The following is a 25,505-nucleotide window of genomic DNA, read 5'->3' on the forward strand; positions in this document are numbered from 1 at the left end:
CGCAACGTTTTGCTACGGTTTCCTGGTTGAACAACATGTTTCCTGGAAACGGTGTGCAACAGGGTTTGAGATATGTGATCTCTTGTTTGGTGGGTGTGTCAAAAATGTCAGCCCAATCAGCAGCAACATGTAAATAAACCACGTGGTATAAAAGAGACAATGGGTCCAAATAAAGTCGTTTACATGTGTCCACTGCAGCTCGGTATATGCAGCAATTGAAAATATTACAAGACATGTTTGTCTTTTTACAACAAATAAATTTATACATCATTTATGTACCATTTTTCTGAAACATTTTAGTTGGCTGTTAGTCTAATGTTGTTTAAACGTTACTACTTTTTCAGCTGGTTCAGAGAACATTCAAAAGTAACATTCCTGTAGGCTAATACTAGCAAAATAATAAAACATTCAGAAAGTACCAAAAAAAAAAAGAAAAAAAGAAAAGTTTAAAGTTTAAAAAACTGGACGTTTTGAACATTCAGAAATAACATTTTCATGACTTGGGATGGGATCGTTAGCAAAATGTTCTTATTTTTGTTTATTGGGGATATACACAGGACACATTAGACTCCCTCATCTGACATCTCATTTCCATTATACTCCAGCAATTCTGATGCTCAGCTGAAGGTCATCGAACCCGTTTCTCTGTGTTAAGCTAAGAGCCAGTGACATACAAAACAGAAGCTTTCTTATCCCCCCTTGATAAGTGCCTGCCTTTACTGCTAATGGAACGCTAATGAAAGGATGCATCTGAAATGGAAATGTACACAGTAAAACATCATTTTTAAGACTGAAATTGTTGACAGAAAATAGCCATCTACACAAGATCCATTGACGATGAGAGCCAGCGACGTATAATTTACTTGCGCGGCTCTTTCTCGAGTGGCTGACCGGACCTCCTCCGCTTTAATCAGAGCCGCTAAATGAGGAAGGGTAATTTCCTTCATCTCTTCAGAGGTGTTAACATGCTTCGGAGCTGTTTACTCAGCAAATGAAATGGTAGCTTTAGCAGTCTGAGGTCAATAGTTTAGTGAAACACATTTAGTTCATCAAAGGCGGGCAGTTCACTTGAGTGTTTACTCGCTTGTATTTTCAAAGAACATCATATCTTTATCTTCAGGTACATTTTGTAAGCGGTAAACATACAAAGGCAAAATGGCCATTAAAAATTATTTGGCGAAAAAGGCCATCTAAAAAACAGAATGTTCACACCAATGCTTTCAAGCGCTAAAAAAATATTAATAAAAAAAAAAAAACAGTATAAACAGTAATATTATGAAACTTTGCCGTTTAAAAAAAATATATAAATATATAATAATATTTTTTTTCTATTAATTTATAATAGGTTTATTCATTTATTTATTCCTGTGATCAAAGTTGCATTTTCAGCATTATTATTCCAGTCTTCAGTGTCACATGATCCTTCAGAAATCATTCTAATATAATATAAGATAATGATTTGTTGCTCAAGGAACATTTCTTATTACCATGGGACCCAGGAATAGACTTTTGTCCTCTGTAGTGGACATTTTTTTTTATGAATTTCTCTGACACCATACATGTCAATTTTAAGTCTGGATGTCCTTAAAGGGCACATTCAGGTGTTTTCAGAGATACCAAATGTTTGGAAGGTTCAAAATGACAACTGCCTCTCCTTGGGCTTTAAAAATGACTGACATTAGTTTAGTGATCAAATTGAACACTCTTATGGAAATATGATAATATTTTGTCATAATCATTTAAATCTGACTTGGATATGATTTTCTGTTATGATACAGGGCATTGATTTCCTACATGAGGATACCAGGACTTAAATCAGGCATTTTGGGCGACACAACAATTGAATAGGGAAATCTTGAAATCTTGCTAATTACTACTCCCATTATTACACTTCTTTTTTCATTACATGTTGCCCCAAGAACACCTTAATATGCAAATTAGATAGAATGTATAGATACATTGTATATAATGGGAAAACCCATGTATGGCCATTTTACACACATATTGTGACAGAAACAAGCTTCCATGTGACAGCATAATGTTTGAATAAAATATAATTTAGCAAAAATTTTATTTTTCAATTTCTTTTAAATTTAAATATATTGACACGGAAAGTTCACAAAACTTTTTTTCACAAACAGCTGCCGGTACACAAGGCTGCTGTCCCTTTAAGACAAATGCACGGAGCCAAGGACCTAATGAAACACATCCGTTTCCTTCATCAATTGTTTGCAACACATACCGACTGTATTTACAAGGATACTCGCAGAGACGGGCATTTTCCGAGCACATGTCAGTTAAGCTTAAAAGAAAATTAAGTCAAAATGCTGGTGCTTTTTTCTGTGCGCACAATGTATTTGGCGTTTGATCAATCTAATGCATCTTTGCTTAATAAGTGAAACTAAAAGTATTAATTTCTTTTTTTTTTTTTTACTATCGCCTAACCCAACCCTTGTCCTATTCATATGAAACTGCTGCAGTGGCACAGCGCCCTGTGCTTGAGGAGCCCTGCGGCGAGCACGATAGGCCTACGGAACGAGGGGGACAGCCCTGCCTATACCCATCACAGAAACATGCGAAAAACAAATAAAATCATGTGTAATAAACCTTTATACAGCTTTTTACTACAGCAAGGACCAGTAAAATGTCCTTTTGTCGTTTGTCATAATATTTCACTATACAGGTTAGGACATTTGGCTCTCACAGGTAGGCCTATAGCCAAACCTGTTCTCTCTCTCTCTCTCTCTCTCTCTCTCTCACACACACACACACACACACACACACACACACACACACACACACACACACACACACACACACACGTGTGGTTTCCATGTTTTATGGGGACATTCCATAGGTGTTATTATTTTTATACTGTACAGAGAACTTTCTGCTATTTAAGATTTAAAAAAAGATCATTCTGTATGATTTATAAGCTTCTCTCTTCATGGAGACATTTATTTGGTTCCCATGAAGAGACAAGCTAAAATTTACTGGTATTACTATACTTGTAGGGAAATTTGGTCCCCATAACATAGGGAATACCAGGATCACACACACACAATTATAGAGAAAGTTTATGAAAAGTTAAAGTTATGTAGTATGAGAACCCCAGGACAAAAAAGCCTGTATATTCATTTTCCCTGTTGTAAATGAGGTAAGAATATGTCAACAATGGTGCGTGGGCAGAATTCTGCCTCTAGAACCAGAGCTCATGTTGAGATGAGAGGAAGACTGTATCATCAATGCTGGGGTTCAACAAACACTGTTAAATAAACGATGAAAAGGGGGCAATTTTCCCATTAAATGTACATCTCAAACACAAACCTGTTATAACTGAAATAAAATAATATTTATTACATTCTGATGTACACAGGGCTCAGGACATTATTTGTCAGTTTGCCGCTAACCTTATTAGGAATTTATTATTGCATGTTTTATTTTATTTATTACCAGCAGCCATATCACCCTGTAGCCCAAGACTGGTTTCCCACTGAAGCCAAGCAGGGCTGAGCCTGGTCAGTACCTGGATGGGAGACCAACTGGGAAAACTAGGTTGCTGCTGGAAGATGTGTTAGTGAGGCCAGCAGGGGGTGCTCACCCTGTGGTCTGTGTGGGTTCTAACACCCCAGTTAGTGATGGGGACACTATACTGTAATAAGAACTGTCCTTCGGATGAGATGTTAAACCGAGGTCCTGACTCTCTGTGGTCATTAAAAATCCCAGGATGTCCTTCGATAAAGAGTAAGGGTATAACCCAGCATCCTGGCCAAATTTGCCCGTTGGCCCCTGTCCATCATTCTCCTAATCATTCCCATATATATTATATATATATATACGATTGGCTTCATCACTCTGTGTCCTCTCCACCAATCCGCTGGTGTGTGGTGGGTGTTCTGGCGCAATATGGCTGCCGTCGCATCATCCAGGTGGATGCTGCACACAGAGCCGGCGGCAGAAACAAATCAATGGACGGGCATTTAATATTCTTGGGGGGGCCTAATTATGACATCCAATACATTTTTCTATAGGACAACAATCAACTATTTCTACAACAGTTTCACGGCGATTTCAATATCCTAACTACAATTAGCCTATTGCCCACTCATATTTCGGTTACTGAAGAAATCATGTTACAGTTATAGCCTTGGTCTGCATTGTTCCGTGAACACAGCATGCTATAAGCCAACTTCCTAATAACAGCCTAATAGTCACAAATCTCAAGTTAAGTATTAATCAACCATGCATAATCAACTACGACACACTCACACACATATAGCATATCAGTAGCTGCGTTTCCATTACAGATTTGCGCAGCTGTTTTGCGCTATTATCTAAATATCAATTAAAAAAACTATTTGGAAATATTTTCAATTCGCAATTTCAATTTTAATAATTCCACTGGCCTGCTTGGTCCCACCGTGACGACATGCTCACCAGACTGGCTAGCGCCAGAAAAAACATAGCTTGGATCACCACCTTCTGTCGTTGTAGCAGGTGTTTCAGACGCCACAGGTGTCAGTTTCTTCCCTCCAGAAGCTGACGATTTGAAAATGCTTCGTATATCCATATTTTAATATTTTCACTTTCACGATTCATTTAAATTTAACCTAGCTAGCTAGCTTAGGCAAAACCGAGCGCACGTCACTTCGCTATAACTTTACCGAGATGCTGCCGTTAGAGCGGGTCAGCGGGAAAACCCTTTTTTGTAAACAATCAGTCAAACTTCGCTTTTTTAAAAAAAATAAGATTATGAGTCAAATATTACACTTAAATACACACATCAATAAATATATAAATACTACACGTAAATTATTATTATTTTTAAAATAATTTTTAAATGTAAATTTTATGGAGGGGGGGAGGGGGGGGGCACAGGAGCTCTGTGGGCGGGCCCGGCCCCCTAAGGCCCGCCCATAGCGCCGGGAGTGGCTGCACATTGGTGGTGGTTGAGGAGATTCCCCCCTTCTATGTAAAGCGCTTTGAGTGCCAAAAAAAGAGCTATATAAATGTAACAAATTATTATTATTATTATTATTGCATTTACCATCAGATGTTTCACTGGGAAGCTAAAGTATTTTTAAAAGACAGAAAATGAATAATTTTGCTTTATTCCTCATTAAGGGAAGTCACTTTGCATAAAATGTATGCCAAATAAAAAGTAAATCTGAAAAATAAAGTGCGATTATAAGGCATGAAGATGTTAAGATATTACTATTTTCTGTTAAGCTATCGTAACAACAACAACAACAAAAAATAATGATTTTGTTGAGGTGGCATTACGCCAAGAAAGTGTTTTAACTCCATAATCTGTTAAAAAGGTTTAATGTGAATCCAGACATGTTGGCCCAACTCAGAACACAATAACACACTTCCCAAACAAAAGCGAGTTTGCAGGTGGTGAATATACCCACAGGATATGAGAACCAGGAATGGTGGCCTAGTTTATTTAAATGCCAGAAGGGGTTGGGTAACTGATTTTGATGGATGAGATGCTGATATATTATCTGAAGGAGGGGCCCACCGGCTCGTGGCAAGAGATGGAGGTAGACAGGTGCAGAGGCTGGAAGATGCCTCTTGCGTTTACAGATTCTGCCAGAACATAGTCACACAGCTCAGCTTTTTTAATGCCATTTAGACAGCAGGCTGTTGGGGAAGAATTGAGGGAGGGAGGGAGGCTGCTACAACCACACATAGGAAATGAAATGTTCCACATCAGTAAATATTGGAAGGGAACATTTGGAGAACGCCAAAAGACGGCACAAAGCCAAAGGCGTATTTTTATTCATGCGGTGTGGCAGCTTAAGGGCATAAGCCAATATAATACATCTGTGGTGATGATAAGACTGTCCTACATTATCATAATAATCAAAACTTATATTATTATCGGTTAGACGGTGGGGGAGAAATTCACTTTCACCTCTAATGTTCTGAAAGGTGCGTCACGCTCCGGTGAAAGTCAGACCCAATTTACTGCGGCAAAAATATTCTACACGTTTACATTTTCTGAATACAATGTGAGTGATGCAAAACTCACTGCCACCATCCTGGGGAGTAATGGATGGTTGCCAAGGTGTTGGTATGTGGTTGCTAGGTGTGTATCACGTAAAAAGAATCCACAGTGAAATTTCCGGTGTCTAGATTTGGCCTTATTAAATTCTACACATTTACATTTTCTGAATACTACATGAGTGATGGTTACCATGCAAAACTCACCATCACCATTCTGGGCTTTAATTGATGGTTGCCAAGGTGTTGCTATGTGGTTGCTAAGGTGAATTGCATACAATTTTTTTTACCATTGTGCTATTTTGGTCTCCAGATATGGCCTTGTTAAATTCTACATGTTTACATTTTCTGAATAAAACGTGATGTTTACACATGCAAAACTCACCACTACCATCCTGGGATGGTTGCTAAAGTGAGGCTATGTTGTTGCTAAAGTGTTCTGGGGTCCGTTTCCGAAAAGCATTGATCAGCATTATTCAACGAGTCAGTGTTTCCCCGAAATCATAGTTCCAACAAACATTTGCAAACAGCTTCGCAAAGTTGTGTGGTTGGAACGACAGCTCTCCAGCTGTGGTTAGAAGCAGAGATTCTTGTTTGCATGATGTATTAACTAATGTTAACTAATTCAACCTTATTGTAAAGTGTTACCAAAATGTAATTTACGTCTCTTAGTTTGTCAGGAGTTTTTAAAGTCTTTTGAAAATAGAGTGCGCATGTGTGTATATGCTCTAGTATGTAAGAATGAGCCTATGATTGAATCTGGAAATAAAGCAAAATAACTGGGAAACATGACAATTAGTCCTCAGATGCCATGTCTGTTATTTATAGCAAAATCTAGCATTAAAGGGATAGTTCACCCAAAAATGAAAATTACCCCATGATTTACTCACCCTCAAGACATCCTAGGTGTATATGAAGTTCTTCTTTCAGACGAATCCAATGAGAGATAAGTGCTTTAAACTGCCAGAGGCGTTAAACTTTCTTCTTAACCCTCTGAAGTCTGAGCTGTTTTAATATGCGAGCAACCATAATATGAGAGCAACATCTATGTACATGCTTGTATTTTTGAGAGAATAACGTTTATGCGTGGTTGAATACGGAAGGCGGTCCGCTGGTAGCTAGATATTTTACTTTATAAAGTTTTAAATATGGATATTTTTCTTACACAAACCCATCGATTCACTTCAGAAAGCCTTTATTAACCCAATGGAGCCGTGTGTACTTTTATAATGGATGGATGCACTTTTTAGGGCTTTTGGGCTGCCATTCACTGCCATTATAATGCTTGGATTAGCCAGGATATTTTTTTATTTATCTCTGATTGTATTCGTCTGAAAGAAGAATGTCACATACACCTAGGATGACTTGAGGGTGAGCAAATCATGGGGTAAAAAAGTTATTACACCACCACCTGCATGACATCATTAACCAACATGGTTGAACATCAAATTTGCGACAATAGAGTTTTTGGGAAACAGTTGTAACTAGCTAGTTGATTTATTCAACAATGCATCGTACTGGGGTAGTTAAGCGAGTTACGTTGTTGTGCGGGAAACGTTCTGTATCACCTGAAATAAGTCCATTGTAATATTTCGGTCTCTAGATATGGCCTTATTCAACATGTGTCTGAGGGATTTTCAACTGTTTTATCATCAAGCAAGTAGTAACAACACACCTTCATTCCCAAATTTCACAACCCTTATTTTCTCTCAATTATAGTCAAAATAAACCAGACTAGTGATTTTCATTTCGAATGCACATTGTATTTTGCATATGTGTTATTGTTTTAATTAATGATAAATCATGATCATTAATTCAAACGATAACAGCTTGTGTTTTGTACATAACATTTCTTCAACATACTATACATTTTGTCTAGAAACAGTTTGACATGTAAAGTTCCTAAAATAAACTTTTGTTACTTTTGTGAACAGAGAATCGTCCTCCCTGTCAGACGGCGTGTTTCACCACTTCACCACGTGGTTTGGCAATGCAGAGGAAATGAATGCAAACACTTCCCGTTCTCTCTCTCTCCCGAGTCTCAAATGTTTTGTGCTTTGGCTGCGTGCAAGAAAAGAGTGAAAAGTTCCAAAGAAAAGAAAATCAAGTTACAAATGTCATATCAGTCCAGTTCAAGACGATCAAGCCCACCTTCACCTTCCGGTCCAAGATGCCCCCAGTTAAAGGACTTGTAGGAAAGAGCAGAGACCCAAAAGCCATATTCTCCTGTTAAGGGAAGGTCTTTACACATCTCATATAAATATACTCTTGTGTTTTAATCACATCTTATTATAAAACTAACATTAAGTTAAACTTGTGAGTTATAATCAGGCGTAGAAAGAATCTGCCACACAGTTTTGAAAGTCAACATCAAACACCATTGGCAACTCATTTTACCTCTGTAATGTGAAGCTTTACATACTGAAACATAATGAGAAAAAAATATATAGGACTTGATTTCATCTCTCAGGAACTGACGGGATGGTGGATAATTGAGCCAAGTGGTTGGAGTGGAGGACTTGTTTGCAGAGAATATATCTTGCATTAAGTTTATTTTACTTTCCCTGATGCCTTTTGTTTTTTCTTGTTTTACACACAAACCTCACTAAATTAAGTTGGATTTTTGCTTTAAACAGGATAAAACAACTTTCCAAAATAAACTTAATTCAAGACAGTAAATTCTGTGAAAAACAAGTTTTTTTTCTTTTCAAGTCACTTTAGATGTTTAAATGTTTAAATTGAATAACAAAATTAGAGTAGTGATTAAAAAATGAATTATTGCAGTATAAAGACATCAGCCGAAAAGGAAAATAGTTTCAGAGGTCATTTCAAGTTATTTCCTTTTGATGAAAGATTACAAGACTATTCTCATTATAATAATGTGCCCTGTTGAATCATTCACTATAAAAATAAATCAATCTTGAATTCCTATTGACTTCAAATCCATTCCACAGATTCTCTCCAGGCCTGGTTATAATTGACCCCTCACCAGCCCTACCTTAGCAACTGTTGCAGTGTACCATATTATCAGACAAGCTTTTGTTGTTTTCTAATGTAAGTGTTTGGATTTATTTAAATGCATTTTCAAATCATAAAATAAACCTTGATTAATAAATTTAACTGTATGTTGCGCTCATTCCCAAATCAACATGTAGGGCGTCAGCAGAAAAAAAAAAAAACTGCTGACTTGTTTAAAAGTCATATCTAAAAAAACTCAAAAGAGATACATCTTCTTAAGAAGCAACACTGAATAAGATGTTAAGTTTGAATATAGGTAAACACTATATATAGTCAAACCAAAAATATTCAGACACCTTCAACATTTTCTCACATTATCACAGTTTATTCGCTATAGTTTAGAAAATGGTAATAAAATATGACAAGAACTGTTAGAACAAATTCATCTTGATAATGTCAGATAATTTGATAGAAAGGTATGTAATGGATTGCAATCAACCAATCAGCTAAGTACACAATTAGATTTAGGTCAACCAATGACCAAGCAATGCTTCATTTTGTTCAGTATGTGGTGTAAAATGAGCAGTTAAAGAAAAAACACTTAAGCAAAACATGGTCAGGTCAAAGTGCCTGAATAATTTTGGTCCCAAATTTTTTATATTTTACTGTTAGTCCACTGTATGAAGACTTTTTGGGTAAATTATGTCACAGTTTACTTTATTTTGGTATCCTCACTCACATGAACTATAGTGTCCTCCACTCACTAGTAAAAATTATATATGGTGTCTGAATATTTTTTGGTTTGACTGTATGTGATATGTCTTAATGCACTGGAAGATTTTGCTTCTTTAGTAAATGTATCTGGTTTCAAAGATTTTTTATTATTTTAACTGGAAAACAACTCAAAATACTAATCAAGAATCATGTTTTTTGCAGTGTACTGTTGTACAATCAGAGTTATATATTGTACAATATAAATGCATCTTTCTAACTTAAATGTAATTTCATATATTGATTCAGGTCATTGTATCAGCGGTAGCAGTTACACTAATGTGATCAGCTGTAATTGCTTTTCTCTTTTCAGTGACTGTGAGAAGCATTTGGCAGTCTCTGTTCACAGTCTCTGCAGTTTTCAATCACGTTACTGCGTAATTTATCAGTTTCAGATCCAAAACAGCAGATAAAAGATCCTCTGCAATGTCACGCTTCATTCCAGCCCACGTAAGAATAATATCCAATCCATTTTCCCACTTCATGAACTCATTTCACTAACAATTCCACCATTCTTGTCAAGGTAGTCTGAGTGAGCAACAGTAACAAAGGCAGGCGGAGCTTAGCAAAGGGTCAAATGAGCTTTTAGTGCACTTTAAGAGAAACACTTTGTCCCTTTGCTTCCCTACGTTTTTAAAAAGTGCTTGTGAATCGGATATGATGAAATAGAGATACAACTGAGTGAACCATTACACAGATTACCGAAACCAGATGGTGTCATTTTACAGTATTGCTAAAAAAAAGGAAGAAAAAACAAACATTATGCAAACATTAAAATGGTAGCAATGCCAAAAATGCTACAGAAATCTGTAAACAGAGATAAAAAGGAATTATGGGAAAGGAAAAAAAGTTCAATCCCAATGGCCACAGAGCATTAAGGCTAGAGCCACGAAACACATCAACGACAGCTCTGTCAGGTGCACTATATTACAGGAAGGCCTGTTTGCGCCCGGCAGAGAAGATTAGCTTCCACATTCTGAGTGGGTGTCAGAAAGTGAGCAAGGCTTCTGTATCAGCACATAATCCTGGGCGTGTGGAAAGTGGGTGTCCGGTGTGCTAGAGGCGGTGGGGTCGTGTTTCGCATGTGTCAGCGTCATCCGCTCTGAATGTACTTCTTAATAACCACGCAGCCGTGTCTAAAGAGTGGACAAGGCAGGCTCTGCTGTAGCGTCCACGCGTTGGCACAGGGGTCGAAGGCCTCCATGGTTCCCAGAGCTGGGCCCTCGCTGCTCACTATGCCACCGGTCGCGTAGATCTTCCCATCCAGTACCACCGCACTGGAAAATAGGTTATTTGAGAACTGATTCAGTTTCTTTCTTTGTAAAAATTGATTTTCACTTTGACAAGCAAAAATAAATAAAAGAACCACATAGATCGATACATAAAATACATAAAAATATATCAATAATATGAAAAATAACAATAATAATACTAATAATTAAAGGGAAAAAACCCTAATAACAAACCAGACAATCCTGAGCCTAATAATAAAAAAAAAAAAAAAAAAAAAAAATAGAAAGACTGAAAAAGTATTTTCTTCCAAAACATACTCCAACAATCATTGTTTTATTTACAATTTTTAGTCCGTTAACTGATTACAAATTACATGACAATGATTGTGGGTACTAACATTATCATAATCATATTAGACTTTTTAAGTAATGTATTCTGGCTATTATTGATTACTTATCACATAGAATAGGATTATTTTGTACCACACTTATATAAAAATACAAAGATAAAGAAAGATATACTCCATTCTTTGTTATCAACAACATTAAGTGCATTAAACATAACATATTGTGTCCCAAATTAGGGTTTGTGATGGAGCTGCAGGTGGTTTGTTATTGAACAGCCAATAAATTAATTACACCATAATGTAAAATGAAAAAAAAAAAAGAATTTTTTAAAAATTAAATACAAGTATTTCATTTATTTACCTGCATGTCATGTTAGTTGTAACCAATAACAAACATAGGAGAACCTTGAACATATGGATGTGTTATTAAATGTTCATATATTAACTTACAATCTTAAGGGGATTTCAAGTAAATCTTTTAATTTAAAGAGGTTCGGCCACCACAAAAAAAAAAAAAAAACACATTTGTGTACACTTTGAAGCAGAGCACACAACCAGTTGACAAAACTAAGGGGTAAAATCATGCTAATCTAAATGCAAATTCTTGATTCAGTTTTAGATGTGGACAGAACAAAGTGCTAAAATACCCTGGCAGTGTTTGAGTTGTGAATTGGCACCAGAACCGTTTAATTCTCTCAGATTCTTGACCCTAGTTATTTGAGAAAAATGTCTGGATTTCCCACCGCATACATAAGCGTAATGATAAAGATTATGTTCCCATTTGCCATCTTACATGAAGGCTTTGCATTGTCAAACTGTCTAACTGATGGATGAGACGAATCATCTACCTCGTAATCTTCTCTTTGGGACGTATTCATTTCAAGCCCTTGACAGGTTTCAAAATGTTAATGCGGAAACTCATGTGAGTGTGACTGTAACCGAAGTGTCGATTCTGGAAAACATATTTGTATCACAAATACACAGCAGAAGCGTAAAAGGTGCCCGTGTGTGCTTTGGGGAGACGTGATGCACTAGCGATTGTTTGGCGGCTCATTCGTGCTTTATCTGCTGCTGAGCTAATTACTGCCTCTGCTGCGAATACCAATCAGCAGTGAAAGCAAATCGGGCCCAAAGCACGACCCTGGGGGACACAGAATAAAGTCTTAGGAGCAAACAGGGCAGGCCTTTGTGTAAACTGGAACACATCACTTTAACAATGTACTTTTCTCAGCTGGATCCATCTGCACTTACTTGATGATGGTTGTTAATGGTCATTTTCTTCATTAACATTAGCAGTTATACTGTATGTGGTGGGAATAGCATTTTTTGGAATATGCAACAAATTTACATGAATAACGACAAAAACAATAAAAATAACTGTCAAAGCACTGTCAAAGCACTAAAACCTAAAGACAAATGTGTTTTATGTTTTGTTCATCTGGAGTTGAGTACTATATGAAGACTTCAGATGTAAAAGCTGCTAAACGCCTTTGTAAAAAATGAGATAACGATATTGAGCGAATGCTCTCTGTACATAGTTATACATCATATACTTTTGCTTCAAACGCTTTCGCTTCAAACCCACTAAATCCCAGCCTCAGCCCATTCAGAAATTCACCGGTTTGTTGGCAGAAACCTCTAAACGCCACTTCCCTTTGCCAGCAAAAAGTTCTAAGTTCACAGAACCAATCAGAAGACGTGAACTGATTCATAAGATTTCAAGATGAATGACGGTGTGCGTATGAGCAGACTTTTAATCGAGCTGTAAGTTTTTATCCTGTTTAAAGAGATTTTTAAATAAACAAGATGTTTAGAAGAAGTTTACACTAGAAATGTACATTTTATGAAAGTGAATTGTTTAGATTTGACTAATATTTATTTATTATTTGTTCTTTTTTATTTATTTGTTATTGTGTGTGTGATTTATCTGTGCAGCATCTCTCTACTAGCAATGAAGCTGTGAGTCAAAACCAGACGTGTGATATGAGGTATAATTCATATCTGTAGTAAACTGTAAAAAGCAAGATATTTTCCAGTCTACAGACCTTTTGACTAAGAAATTAGTTAAAACTATATAAAAGCCCTTGTTAGACCATCATTATTCCCGCAAAAATTGTCCAAACTTCAAACACAGTTAAGTGAACAAAGAATTTCAAATAAAACAATATTATTGAAATGTTAGCATGTTTGTGAGCATGTTTGCAGCATGAATAAAATATCTGTTAACTGTTAAAGGACGATTGTTTCACTGTTTGCTGACATTTGTTGTTTTAATATTGTTTGATTTGAAATTATTTGTTCAACACTGAACTGACTTCAACTGAATAATGACACTATTCTCTTTTTTAGAGCTTCTGTACAGCAGAATTGTATTTATTGATCATTATTTTCCTGTTTATTACTGCAAAGCTGCTTTAAATCTGTATTGTATAAAGTGCTATATAAATAAAGGTGACTTGACTTGTCATCATTGCTAGTAAATACATGACAAAATGACAGATAAATGTTTTGTCTTACTACTTGAAAATTTGCAATCTGTAGTTGACTTGACAAATGTATTGTCTGGATTTGGCATTTTGCATTTAGAGAACGAACTAATTCAAAATGACAAATTTAAAGGGGTGGTTGATTGCCCCTTTTTACAAGATGTAAAATAAGTCTCTGATGTCCCCAGAGTGTATATGCGAAGTTTTAGCTCAAAATACCCCACAGATCATTTTTATAGCACATTAAAATTGTCATTTTTTGAGGGTGAGCAAAAACATGCTGTTTTTGTGTGTCCCTTTAAATGCAAATGAGCTGCTCATGGGGCGGAGCTTCAAGAACTCCAGTTAGCAGCTCTGATAACCTGCAGACAGGCAATGAAACTCTTCAGTCTATTATGTTCAAACCGGAGTCTGACAATGATGGAGAGACTCAAGAAGAAGTGACAACATGTAGAATGAGACAGGGCATTCTGTCATGATAATCTCACCCCCTTTGCTGTGTGTTCCCGGGGGCGGGGTTTATGTAAATTTTAGGGTTAGTGACGTCACTAACCCGGGAAGAAACTCGCAGTCCCTACCAGCCGTTTGTTGTAGTCCTGATAAGTGATTTCTTTAAAAGTAATTATCTCCCTTTGCTTTGAACTTTGCAGATGTTTTTTATGCTCAAACAGCGACACTACACACTCACTAAAGTTAAAAAAGTCAAATCATAATCAACCACCCCTTTAAACAAAGCAGTACATTTTTAAAACAATAATTGAGAGACCCTAAAAATCTGAATGTGTGGATTTTTTTTTTTTTTCTCAACAATTCCTTTCTAAAAGTGCAAAAGATCAATACTTAAGTAATATGAACGACGAAGAAGTAAAAATAGCAATATAATGATGCACCACTAACAAGGGCACTAACTCTCAATCAAGTTTTCTTCAGGGACAGATGATGGTCTGCAGCTCAATTTTCAGACTCATTTGTGATTCACATGATGGTCTTACCTGCAGAACTGCCTGGAGTGGTTCATGTTGGGTCCTGCTTTGATGTTTCCCTTCTCAGGGTCGTAGATGGTGGTGGCTCTTGCGTATGCTCCTCCCAGGATGAAGATATATCCATTCAGAGTCACAGCCGGGGCGTATTTGTTATCTGAACAATGGCAAAATAAAACTAGTCACCACTAACCCATTTTAAGTCCATAAGGTCAGAAACATCCATCACGCAAATACACAAACGTAAATGCATGCGTTAATGTGTGCTACTGTGTTACTAGTGCAACATACAGTACTTCTCATCTCATTTTGGATCGCAAGCTTGTATGCAAGCTGTGGCCAGAAGCAGTTTTAATATTTTGGTGAGAGATTATGACAATGTTTTTTTGTGAATTATTCACAAGACCAGAAACACATATTAAAGGGATAGTTCACCCAAAAATGAAAATTACCCCATGATTTACTCACCCTCAAGTCATCCTAGGTGTAGATGACATTCTTCTTTCAGAGGAATACAATAAGAGTTATATTAAAAATGTCCTGGTTATTCCAAGCTTTATAATGGCAGAGAATGGCTGTTTCTATTTTGAAGTCCATAAAAGTGCATCTATCCATCATAAAAGTGCTCCACACGGCTCCGGGGGGTTCATAAAAGTCTTCTAAAGCTAAGTGATGCGTTTGTGTAAAAAAATATCCATATTTAATGAATACTGTAATCTCTAACTTCCGCTAACTGTCTTATGTGCGCTCATGAGAGACTGGCGTTCCAGCAAATGATGTAGGATGCTCCGGTTGAGAATATGCTAGTTCTCACGAGAACCAAGTTTTGTCTTGCTCTATCCTCTGCGCTTCCACATTCTTCACCGGAACTTACACTACGCCTGCCTCCTATGCTGGAACGCCAGTGAACACGCGTACAACAATTAGCAGAAGTTAGAGATTACAGTTTGCAAAGTTTTAAATATGGATATTTTTCTTACACAAACATATCTCTTCGCTTCAGAAGGCCTTTATTAACCCCCCAGAGCCATGTGGATTACTTTTATGATGGAAAGATGCACTTTTATGGACTTCAAAACAGAAACAGAAATTCACTGCCATTATAAAGCTTGGAAGAGCCAGGACATTTTTTTATATAACTTTAATATAACTTGTATTCGTCTGAAATAAGAATGTCATATACAACTAGGATGATTTGAGAGTGAGTAAATAATGGGCTAATTTACATTTTTGGGCTAATTTACAATAAGGTCGATTGATTTTATGTTGACTTCAGATGAATCTCTGGTAAATGCATCACACCTCAAATCAGCTTATAAACAAGATTACAAAGCACATTTTACAGCAGAGACAAGCAATTCTTATGAGTTTATTATGTTTCATTTATTGAGAAAGGCACCAGAACAGATTATTAATTTCAACAATATACAAGTATAAGAGTAACAGCTGGGGTCATTCTGTCGACTGCCCAATTGTAAATCAATAGCCCTGTTCCAGCACATTATGTTGGCATGAATGCAGTTAACTCCTTTGATTTAAGTAATCAAGCAGGAGAAAACACATAAATAATTGATGAGTGGCAAATAATTGAATTGAATTCACATTCAACCCAGCAGCTGTGACTTCAACCTCAGCCACTGAAGAGAGACGCGAGAACATTGAGCTAATTAAATCTTGAGCCTTTTCAGATTTGGAGTGAGACCTCCCGGGAAGAACAGATATTATGGATAATGTAAAAAAACAGAGAAAGGTGGAGGGAAGGTTAACAAATAATGGTCAGAAATAGAGGTGTGCATGCAGATCCATGTGCAATGGGCAATACTGAACACTAAACAAGAGTAATATTTGATCTCACCTAATCTATTAAGCGGTGCCCTAAGTACAAGACAAATACGAGGAGATTACCACAGTCCTAGGGTAAATCTCAAAAAAACCTGTTAAGAACTGGGTTATATTTCAGCCCACAATATACAGTCATGTAAAAATGTTAGGACACCCTATTGAATTCCATGGTTTTCTGGAAGCAGGACATATCAGGACATAATAAAAAATCATCTAGTGCTTGGCAGGTCTTAAAATTTGGAAAATAAAACCTCAGATGAACAGCAACAAATTACATATTACACTGTGTCATAGCAAAAATAAAGTCAAGATGGAAAAACAATGGGTGACAAAGTTAGGACACCCACATTCAATTGCCTGTAGATCAACTTTTAGCAGCAATAACTTGAAGTAATCATTTTCTGTGTTTTCTCTCACATCATTCTGGAGGAATTTTGGTCCAATTTACAACATTTCTTCAGTTTGTTGAGGTTTGTGGGCATTTGTTCATGCACAGCTCTTCTCACAGCATTTCAGTCAAGATGCGGTCTGGACTTTGACTAGGCCATTGCAACACCTTCATTCTTTTCTTTTTAGATTTGAAAAAGAAATCTTCTGTTGTAGATTTGCTGGTGATCTTCGGATCATTGTCCAGTTGCATGACCCAATTTTAGCCAAGCTCTAGCTGTCGGACAGATGGTCTCCCATTTGACTCTAGAATACTTTGGTATACAGAGGAGTTCATAGTCGACTCAATGACTGTGAGGTGCTCAGGTCTTGTGGCTACTAAACAAGCCCAAAATCATCACCCCTCCACCAGCATGCTGATATGCTCTTTTGGTTTTCACCAAATTTGGCACTGTGCATTATGGCCAAACATCTCCACTTTGGTCTCGTCTGTCCAAAAGACATTGTTCTAGAAGTCTTATGGTTTTTTCAGATGCAACTTTGCAAACCTATGCCTCGCTGCCATGTTCTTTTAGAGAGAAGAGGCTTTCTCCTGGAAACCCTTCCAAACATGCCATACTTGACCCATCTTTTTCTAATTGTATTGTCATGAACTTTAACATTTAACATGTTAACTGAGGCCTGTAGAGTCTGAGGTGTAGTGCTTGGGTTGTCTGCAATTTCCCTGAGCTTTAGGGTCACAATCTGATCTTGGGGTGAATTTGCTTGGATGTCCACTCATGGGAAGATTGGTCTCTGTTTTGAATGTCTTACACTTGTGAATAATCTTCCTACAATAATCTACTGTAGAATGATGGACTTCAAATTGTTTGGAAATGGCCTTGTAACTCTTCGCAGATTGATGGCAGCAACAATTGCTTTTCTAAGATCATTGCTGATGTCTTTCCTCCTTGGCATAGTGTTAACACACACCTGAATGCTCCAGACCAGCAAACTGCCAGAACTTCAGCTTTTATAGAGGTGATCACACTTGCTGGTGGATCAGTTAATCAAAGGCATTTGATTAGCAGTGCCTGACCATTAATTTCCCTCTTAATTCCTATGTTAAGAGTAAAGGTGTCCTAACTTTGTCACCCATGGCTTTTCCATTTTGGCTTTATTTTTGCAAAGCAAATAATGACATGCCAAGGACCAGATTTTTTTTTTATTTTTTTTTTATTATTATTATTATTATTATTATGCCCTGATATAGAAACCATGGAATTCAACAGAGGGTGTCCTAACATTTTCACATGATTGTATACATTATATATATATATATATACACACACACACAAAAAATAATCCAGAGAGTGGCAGTTCTGTGGATGAAAATGCCTTTCTGATGCCAGAGGTCAGAGGAGAATGGCCGGACTTATTCAAGCTGATAGTAACTCAAATAACCACTCATTACAACCAAGATCTGCAGAAGAGCATTTCTGAACGCAACACATATTGAACCTTGAAGCTACAGCAGCAGAAGATACACCAGTGCCACTCCTGTCAGCTAAGAACAGCTAACTGAGGCTACAATTTGCATAGGTTTAACAAAATTGGACAATAGAAGATTGGAAAAACGTTACCTTGTCTGATGAGTCTCAATTCCTGCTGCAACATTCAGATTAACATTTGGTGTAAAAAACATTAAAGCATAGACCCATCCTGCTTTGTATCACTTGTTCAGGCTGCTGGTGGTCTAATGCTGTTTGGGATATTTTCTTGGAATACTTTGGTCCTCTTAGTACCTTTTGAGCAAGGTTTAAACGCCAAAGTCTACCTAAATATTGTTGCTGACCATGTCCATCCCTTTATGATCACAGTGGACCTTCTAATGGCTATTTTCAGCAGGGTAACACACAATGTCACAAAGTTCATATAACATCAAACTGGTTTCTAGAACATGAAAATTACTTTAATGTACTCAAATCTCAATCCAATAGAGCACCTTTGCGATGTGGTGGAACGGGAAATTTGCATCATGGATGTGAACAAATCTGCAGCAACTGTGTGATGCTTTCATGTCAATATAGACCAAAATCTTTGAGGAATATTTTTAGCACCTTGCTAAATCAATGCCATGTAGACAGATCTAAAGAGTCACCTACTAAGTTTCTAAAGTTGTGAATCTTTTCAGTGTTTCTTGATTCAATCTCCTATTGGCATCCAGGTCTCTGCTTGACCACACATATTTGTGAATGATTTTTCAGCACCCCCATCACAGTGTATGTTAAATTCTCGTCTGCCGTCTCCTGCTGAGCATTGGAGTGTCAATCTCAGTGATGTGGCACAACTACTAAACGGGTTCTTGATAGATTATCTCAAAACAAACAGCGGCAGTCCTTTTACAGTTAAACAAAGTTTCACACGTCCATAAATGTGGCTAAAACACCAAAGAACTTCATCCTGATGCATTTCATGGCCACGGGCGGCTCTTCGCCATGGCTGGAATATTTACATTTATATTTACAAACACAAAACACAATATAGTACAGCGTGAGCTTGTCCCACTGCATTTTCTGGCCTGTCAAACACAATAAGCATGCCAGCGGGGGGAAGGTGTTGTCATTCACAGATGGTGGCGGTGACAATGCCGTTCCCTGCCGATAAGACAGAGAGATGAATAACTGCAAATGGGAACATTAGGCAGATCACTGACTGTCAACTGAGAGATGAAACTCTTACTGCCGACTGACCAAATCACTGTTATGAAGCTTCTCTATGGCAGATCGTACTGTTTTTCAGTGTTCACTGTAAACAATACTATTCTAAACAGGTATTTTATGTGACTTCCCAATTAAAATATCTAAAAATCTTTAAAAAATAAGATGCATTTATAAGAAAAAAAGAAAAAAGAAGCAATACTGACTGCATACATCCTTAAGACTTGTTTTCAGACAATAAATCTTTAACATAAGTGCATATTTTTTCACGTTTTAAGGTATAAACAAGTTCAAACGTTCAAAAGTGTTAAAAAGTTGCAAGCGCAATAACAAAATTCAATATTCAAGATGCAATCTTTTGCATTGTTGCTTCTCGAGTAGATTTTTTTGTAGATCATTTTGACTTTTAATTAATTTGTTTTATTCATCATTGGGTGGGTTGCACCAACAAGGATTAAATTAAACTCAGTTTAGAGCTAATCTAGGATTTGTTGATCTAGGCTTTATTTTAAATCGAGTTGTGTTGCACCACTTAATTTTAAATCCAGATTAACAAATCGGGGATTAGAATTTAACCTGCGATTAAAACCTCCATTTACGATACATTTTCGCCGCCATGATGGATTCTCCATTGACAGCAAAAATACTAATATTCAATTTCCTTGTTCATTGACCAAGGACCAAACTCTCCCTCTGACATAAGTAGCCTAGCTCTTGCCAATAAAGGAAATAAACTTGTAAAATGTCAGCTGTCTTTATAAAGCGATACGTAGAGAGACCGTTAACTGACCAAGCAATGAAAACAGCGTGTGCGTAAAATATATGTATAGTAGCCTATCAATTAATAATGGACTATATTGTGGCAGCGTAATTTATGACAAAACAACTGTCATGATTTGCGGAGTGACTATCTCCGCTCTTGACAGCGCCGCCCATCCCGTTTGATCGCCGCGCAGCAGCCACGCGTGGAGCGGACATGAGAAACGCGAGGCGCGGCCGCGATCACTGGCGCTCACCTCATCATCACCGCTGCCATCAATACTAAAGTAAATATAGCTACTCCTCTCTACTTTTGTTTGTCCGACACCGAGGTGCACCGAGGTGAGTGGATCCGCATCCCGGACTCGATAGCAGGCGTAAACTCACGGACTGCCACGACCTTCACACTCCACACACATTTTTAATTTTTATTAGTAATAAACACCTCTCTGAGACCTGACGACACACCAACTGTTTCTATATCTGTTCAATCATCCGCATAGTTTAATTGTAGGTGCACTTTACTTTATTTAAACCTCCTCACATGTAACTTTAAAATTAATCCATAATTGAGATTTAAATCTGAGTTTAAAGTAATGGAACAACAGGATTAAAGTTAATCTATCTTAAATATTAATTAAATCCAGGATCAAAATGATGGTTTAAATGTAAACCTGCTTATTTTTAAACAAGGTTTAAAGTTTGGTGCAACAGAATTATTAGATAAACCTTGATTTAATCTAGATTTAAGATTAATCCTTGTTGGTGCAACCCACCCATTGTGTATTTTAGATTGATTTAAGGCACATTTGTAATTCAAATATATATAAATACCTATACTCTATAACTTTATTCTCACATACATATACACTACAATTCAAGTTTGAGGTCAGTAAGATGTATAATGTTTTTAAAAGAAACCTCTTATGGCTGCATTTATTTGATCAAAAATACAGTAAAAACTCTGAAATATTATTGCAATTTAAAGAAACATATCTACCATAATATATTTTAAAATGTAATTTATTCCTATTCAGAATCATTACTCCAGTCTTCAGTGTCACATGAAATCAATCTTCATCCTTCAGAAATCATTCTAATATGCTAATTGTCTGCTCAACATTTATCAATGTTGAAAACAGCTGCTTAATCTTTTTGTTGAAGAATTATTTGATTAATAGAAAGTTCAAAATAACAGTTTTTATTAGCAATATAAATCACAACATTACAAAAGTCTCTTTTAATCAATTAATTAAAGTGGTCATTTGATGCTTTCTATTGTTTTCCTTTTCCTTTGTGTAATCTGTTTGTGAGTATATATCTGCAAAGTCACAAAGCTCATAGTCTCCCACAAAAAGATTTAGGGTGTGTCCACACTTGGCACGTTTGGTTGGATTAAAATGAACCCTGGTACGATTGCTCTGTTAGTGCGGGCAACCCGAACCCTATGAGTCTTGATCTGCTTTCAAACGAACTCTGGTGTGGTTAGAATAAAATATGAACGTGGACCAGAGACATGTAAACTCGCAGCAGATCTTCATTTGTGTGTGCTACGGAGGGATTCCTTTGGCTGTTTTGACTTCTTTACACATTTTATAAGCTCTTTACAGTTCTCAGCTCTTCAGAATATCATCATATGAAGGCTACACACAACAAGCACATTTATCCCAGGACACAGCATTGTTTTGGATGTTTGGTGAGTTCCGTCTCGAAATATACGTAATATACGTAAAAGCCGACCAATCAGTTTGTGAACATATCCCTGTGCCTTTAGGTTCTCTGTTAAAAAGCCACTGTGAACGCGAAGCAGACCAGGACTAAATGTTTTTTTTTTTGGTCTGGACCAAATGAACCAAGCGAACTGAACTACAAGTGTGAACACACTCTTATTCTATCTAACAGACAGAACAGATCCAGACCTGCCTAAAACGCCTCGATTGAAGTCCAGTAGTTGCATAAACCGCTTAGGCTAGGCTTTTAAAGTTAGTCACCTAATTTTTTTCTTCAAGACTGGTCCTTACTTTTAAAAGGCAGTTACATAAAATGGTAGGTCAGTTTAATTTGAATTAGAAAAGTAAGATTGATTACATTTTGACTAATTGCTAGTTGGTCAAGACACAGTCTCAAAGGAATAGTTCACCCAAAAAGGAAAATTAGCCCATGATTTACTCACCCTCAAGTCATCCTAGTGTAAGATTACAAATTTAAGAAAGTACATTGTATTTAGCATTTAAGGTATATATAATGATTCTGGGGTTTCCAGCAGGAGATTCCTGCTGGGCCTGTTTTACAGTGAGCATTTGAGGTATAAAGGAAGATTGTTGAGGTTCCAGCAGGAGATTCCTGCCGGACCGGTTTTCAGACTCTCACCATCGTTGCCTCTATGCGTTTGAATAGTTATGCTGATTAGGAGTAGGATTGGTGATACTCTGTCTGGGCGGGTTTTCCCAAAACCTGTATATTTAATTTACATGCTTTGTTCAACCACAATGTAAATCCCTCCCCCTTTGGAATGTATATAACCTATCAGGTATGCTGTTTGAGTCAGACTGTTTTCGGACAGAGAGTTCTCATTAAAAGAATAACTTCTGTTTGATCCCGAAGTCTCCTGGTCTTCATCTTCTGAGTTTCCTACACTTTAGAAGAGAAAAGTTCACAACAGATGGTGCCTTGTGACCCGGATAGAGTTCCAGCTTCCTCACCTGAAATCCAGATTGAAACTTCAAGCTCAAAGATAAATATCTGCCTATGTTCCAGACTGGAATCCAGAGGGAAACTTCCAGCTGAACAAAGATTTCTAGACCAAATGTTTCTCTCAACCAAGGGTTGCGGTGAGTGCTGCTCTATCCAAAAGAACTTTAAAGACCAGTACAAATTTGTTTTCCTCTGCGCTGCCAGGGAAGAGTTATCAGACAGCTGTAGGGTCTGGTTAACTAAGTTACCCTCTAAAAAAGCTTGTTTTAGAGATGAGTTACCCTCTGTTTTCAAGCAGGGAAGTTGTTTGCCTCTTCATAGAGAATATTAGCATAACGTGCTAATAATTGTTTTGCCTCTGTTTTAGGCAGGGAAGATTAGCATTCAGTTAATATTTGTGTTTGTCACGGTTCATGGATTCCCTGTCTCACTCTTGGGTGCGTGTTGTATGTAGGTTGGGGCGGAGCCTGGGATTGGCTCATCACGCACCTGTGGCTGGTCGTCAGTGCCAGCTGCAACTCATCACCTTCACCCTACTTAGTCTCTCTGTTTCTCCATTGTCTTTGTCAGAGCGTTGTTGGATGTTCCCTTGTGTGTCTCCCCGTCGGTTGCTGTTCCTGTACTCCTGGGTATTGTGGATCCCTTTCCGGATTCCCCTCGCCGATCTCCCGAGTCTCTGCTGCTCACAGCCTGCCCGTGCTGCCAAGAGATTTCTCTCACGGCTCCGTCTTATCCGGATTTCGTCACCGTTCTGAGTTTTGTCTTCCAGTGACATTTGTGTCAATAAAGACTGAGTTACTTGCAATTGAATCCTGCCTCTGTGATTACGCGACAGTGTTGTCCTCTGTTTTTGCAAAAGAAAGTTAACAATAGTTGAGCTGTGTTAACAAGTTTGTTGATCAGAGAAGTCTGTGTTTGTGTGTTTGTGTGTGGTAACAAAGTAATTAAAAAATGTTTAGAAAGAATGCTAGACTGACCCCCACAACTGAAAAAGGTGGTCTCGCAGCTCCTTTGTGGACAGACAAATCACAGTTAGGAGTGCAGATGGATTTAATTGTCACAGAGAAAGTTAGGCAAGAACTAATGCAGAAATTTGAGATCCATCCAGACAAGTCTTGGTCGATTGATGAATGTAAAAAAGTTTTAGGAGCATGTATTCGCAAGAACAATGTGAAAGGCATTATTTGTTGTCACAGAGAATTTGGTTTAGCGCTAGCTAGTCTCAGCATATCTCAGAGCTAGAGAAACAGAACAAAGAACTGTGCTAGAGTAGCATCTTTGACTAAGAAATTGAACCGCAACAAAGCTGCAGAGAAAACTGATGTGAATGAAGCTAGTCAGCCTGATAACGTTTATCCTGACTTGCAAGCTTTCTTTGAAACAGATGTAGCCATTCAATCAGTATCTGATGTGCCTGTTGATTCAGTGAAATTTAGCGTCACAGCCCCGAACATTGTTTTACAGCGTGCACCAGTCATGAACCCATCCTCATGTATGTCTGCAATGACTGAAGATTTGTTAGAGGATGAAATGACTCATGATTGTGTTACGCTTACATACGCAGCTACGAATGAAAAAGCAGAAACTCCCATTGAGAATGCAGAATTGGAGTTGTTTGTTGATGGTTCAGCTCAAGTGATTGAAGGTAACATTACAGCAGCTAAAGTGTTGTGTCTGGGAAGGAAAACCTGGAGTCATGTGTCACACTGTAAAGTTGTTCCCCCACCAACAGGGATAGGATAGGACACGGAACAGTGAGCAGCCCAGGAAAGAACCGAATGCAATAAGCTTCGGGGGCAAACCCTGCGGTGAAGACTTCCTTATAGGCCTTTCCCCATCCACTAGTCCATCCTTTCCTCACTGTTCTTTAGGTGTCCAGGAATTAAGAAATAGGGAAAGAAGAAACAACAATAGCAGACTCCGATTGAACAGATGAGACAACCCTGATGTTTGCTGTCTTTTAGAACAAATACTGCTCTGTTGTCTTTTCTTTTCTTTTCTTGATCTGTGCAGATACCACTTGAAAGCTGTCCCCAGACCCATACGCACGCACTTTCTCACCTGCGTATGAAGCCACAACCTCTGAAGGACAACTAGACCCACTACTGAGTCAACTGTCAAGAAGAAGAAAAAAAAATACACAACGCAGAGAATCATCTAAGGGAACTTCAGTCTTCCATCAACATGATCAAGATTGCTTTGCTACTACTCATCATGGACATCGCACAAAGTGTAGGCTCCAGAAACAACATATTCTTAGAGCTGATGAATATGTCAAGAAACACCTTGTTTGCTGGAAAGAATGTTTGCATGCCACACCTGCCTTCAGTAGGAGCAGGAA

At 37.6% G+C, this 25,505-nt stretch overlaps 1 protein-coding gene across 1 annotated transcript in view; it reads right to left on the minus strand.

Annotated features, from left to right (window-relative positions):
• Positions 1-7,754: 7,754 nt before the first annotated feature.
• The window catches only part of LOC307135753 (kelch-like protein 29), a 253,422-nt gene continuing 235,671 nt past the window's right edge, over positions 7,755-25,505 (minus strand). Inside the window, exons 13-14 of the mRNA XM_079832392.1 lie at positions 14,796-14,940; positions 7,755-11,015 (exon numbers count right to left, since the gene is read on the minus strand). Coding sequence (XP_079688518.1) covers positions 10,832-11,015; positions 14,796-14,940 — 329 coding nt within the window. The 3' untranslated portion in view covers positions 7,755-10,831. The remainder of the gene's footprint in view (positions 11,016-14,795; positions 14,941-25,505) is intronic.

Source organism: Gobio gobio (assembly GCF_949357685.1).
Source record: "Gobio gobio genome assembly, chromosome: 13".
Taxonomy (NCBI): Eukaryota; Metazoa; Chordata; class Actinopteri; order Cypriniformes; family Gobionidae; genus Gobio; species Gobio gobio.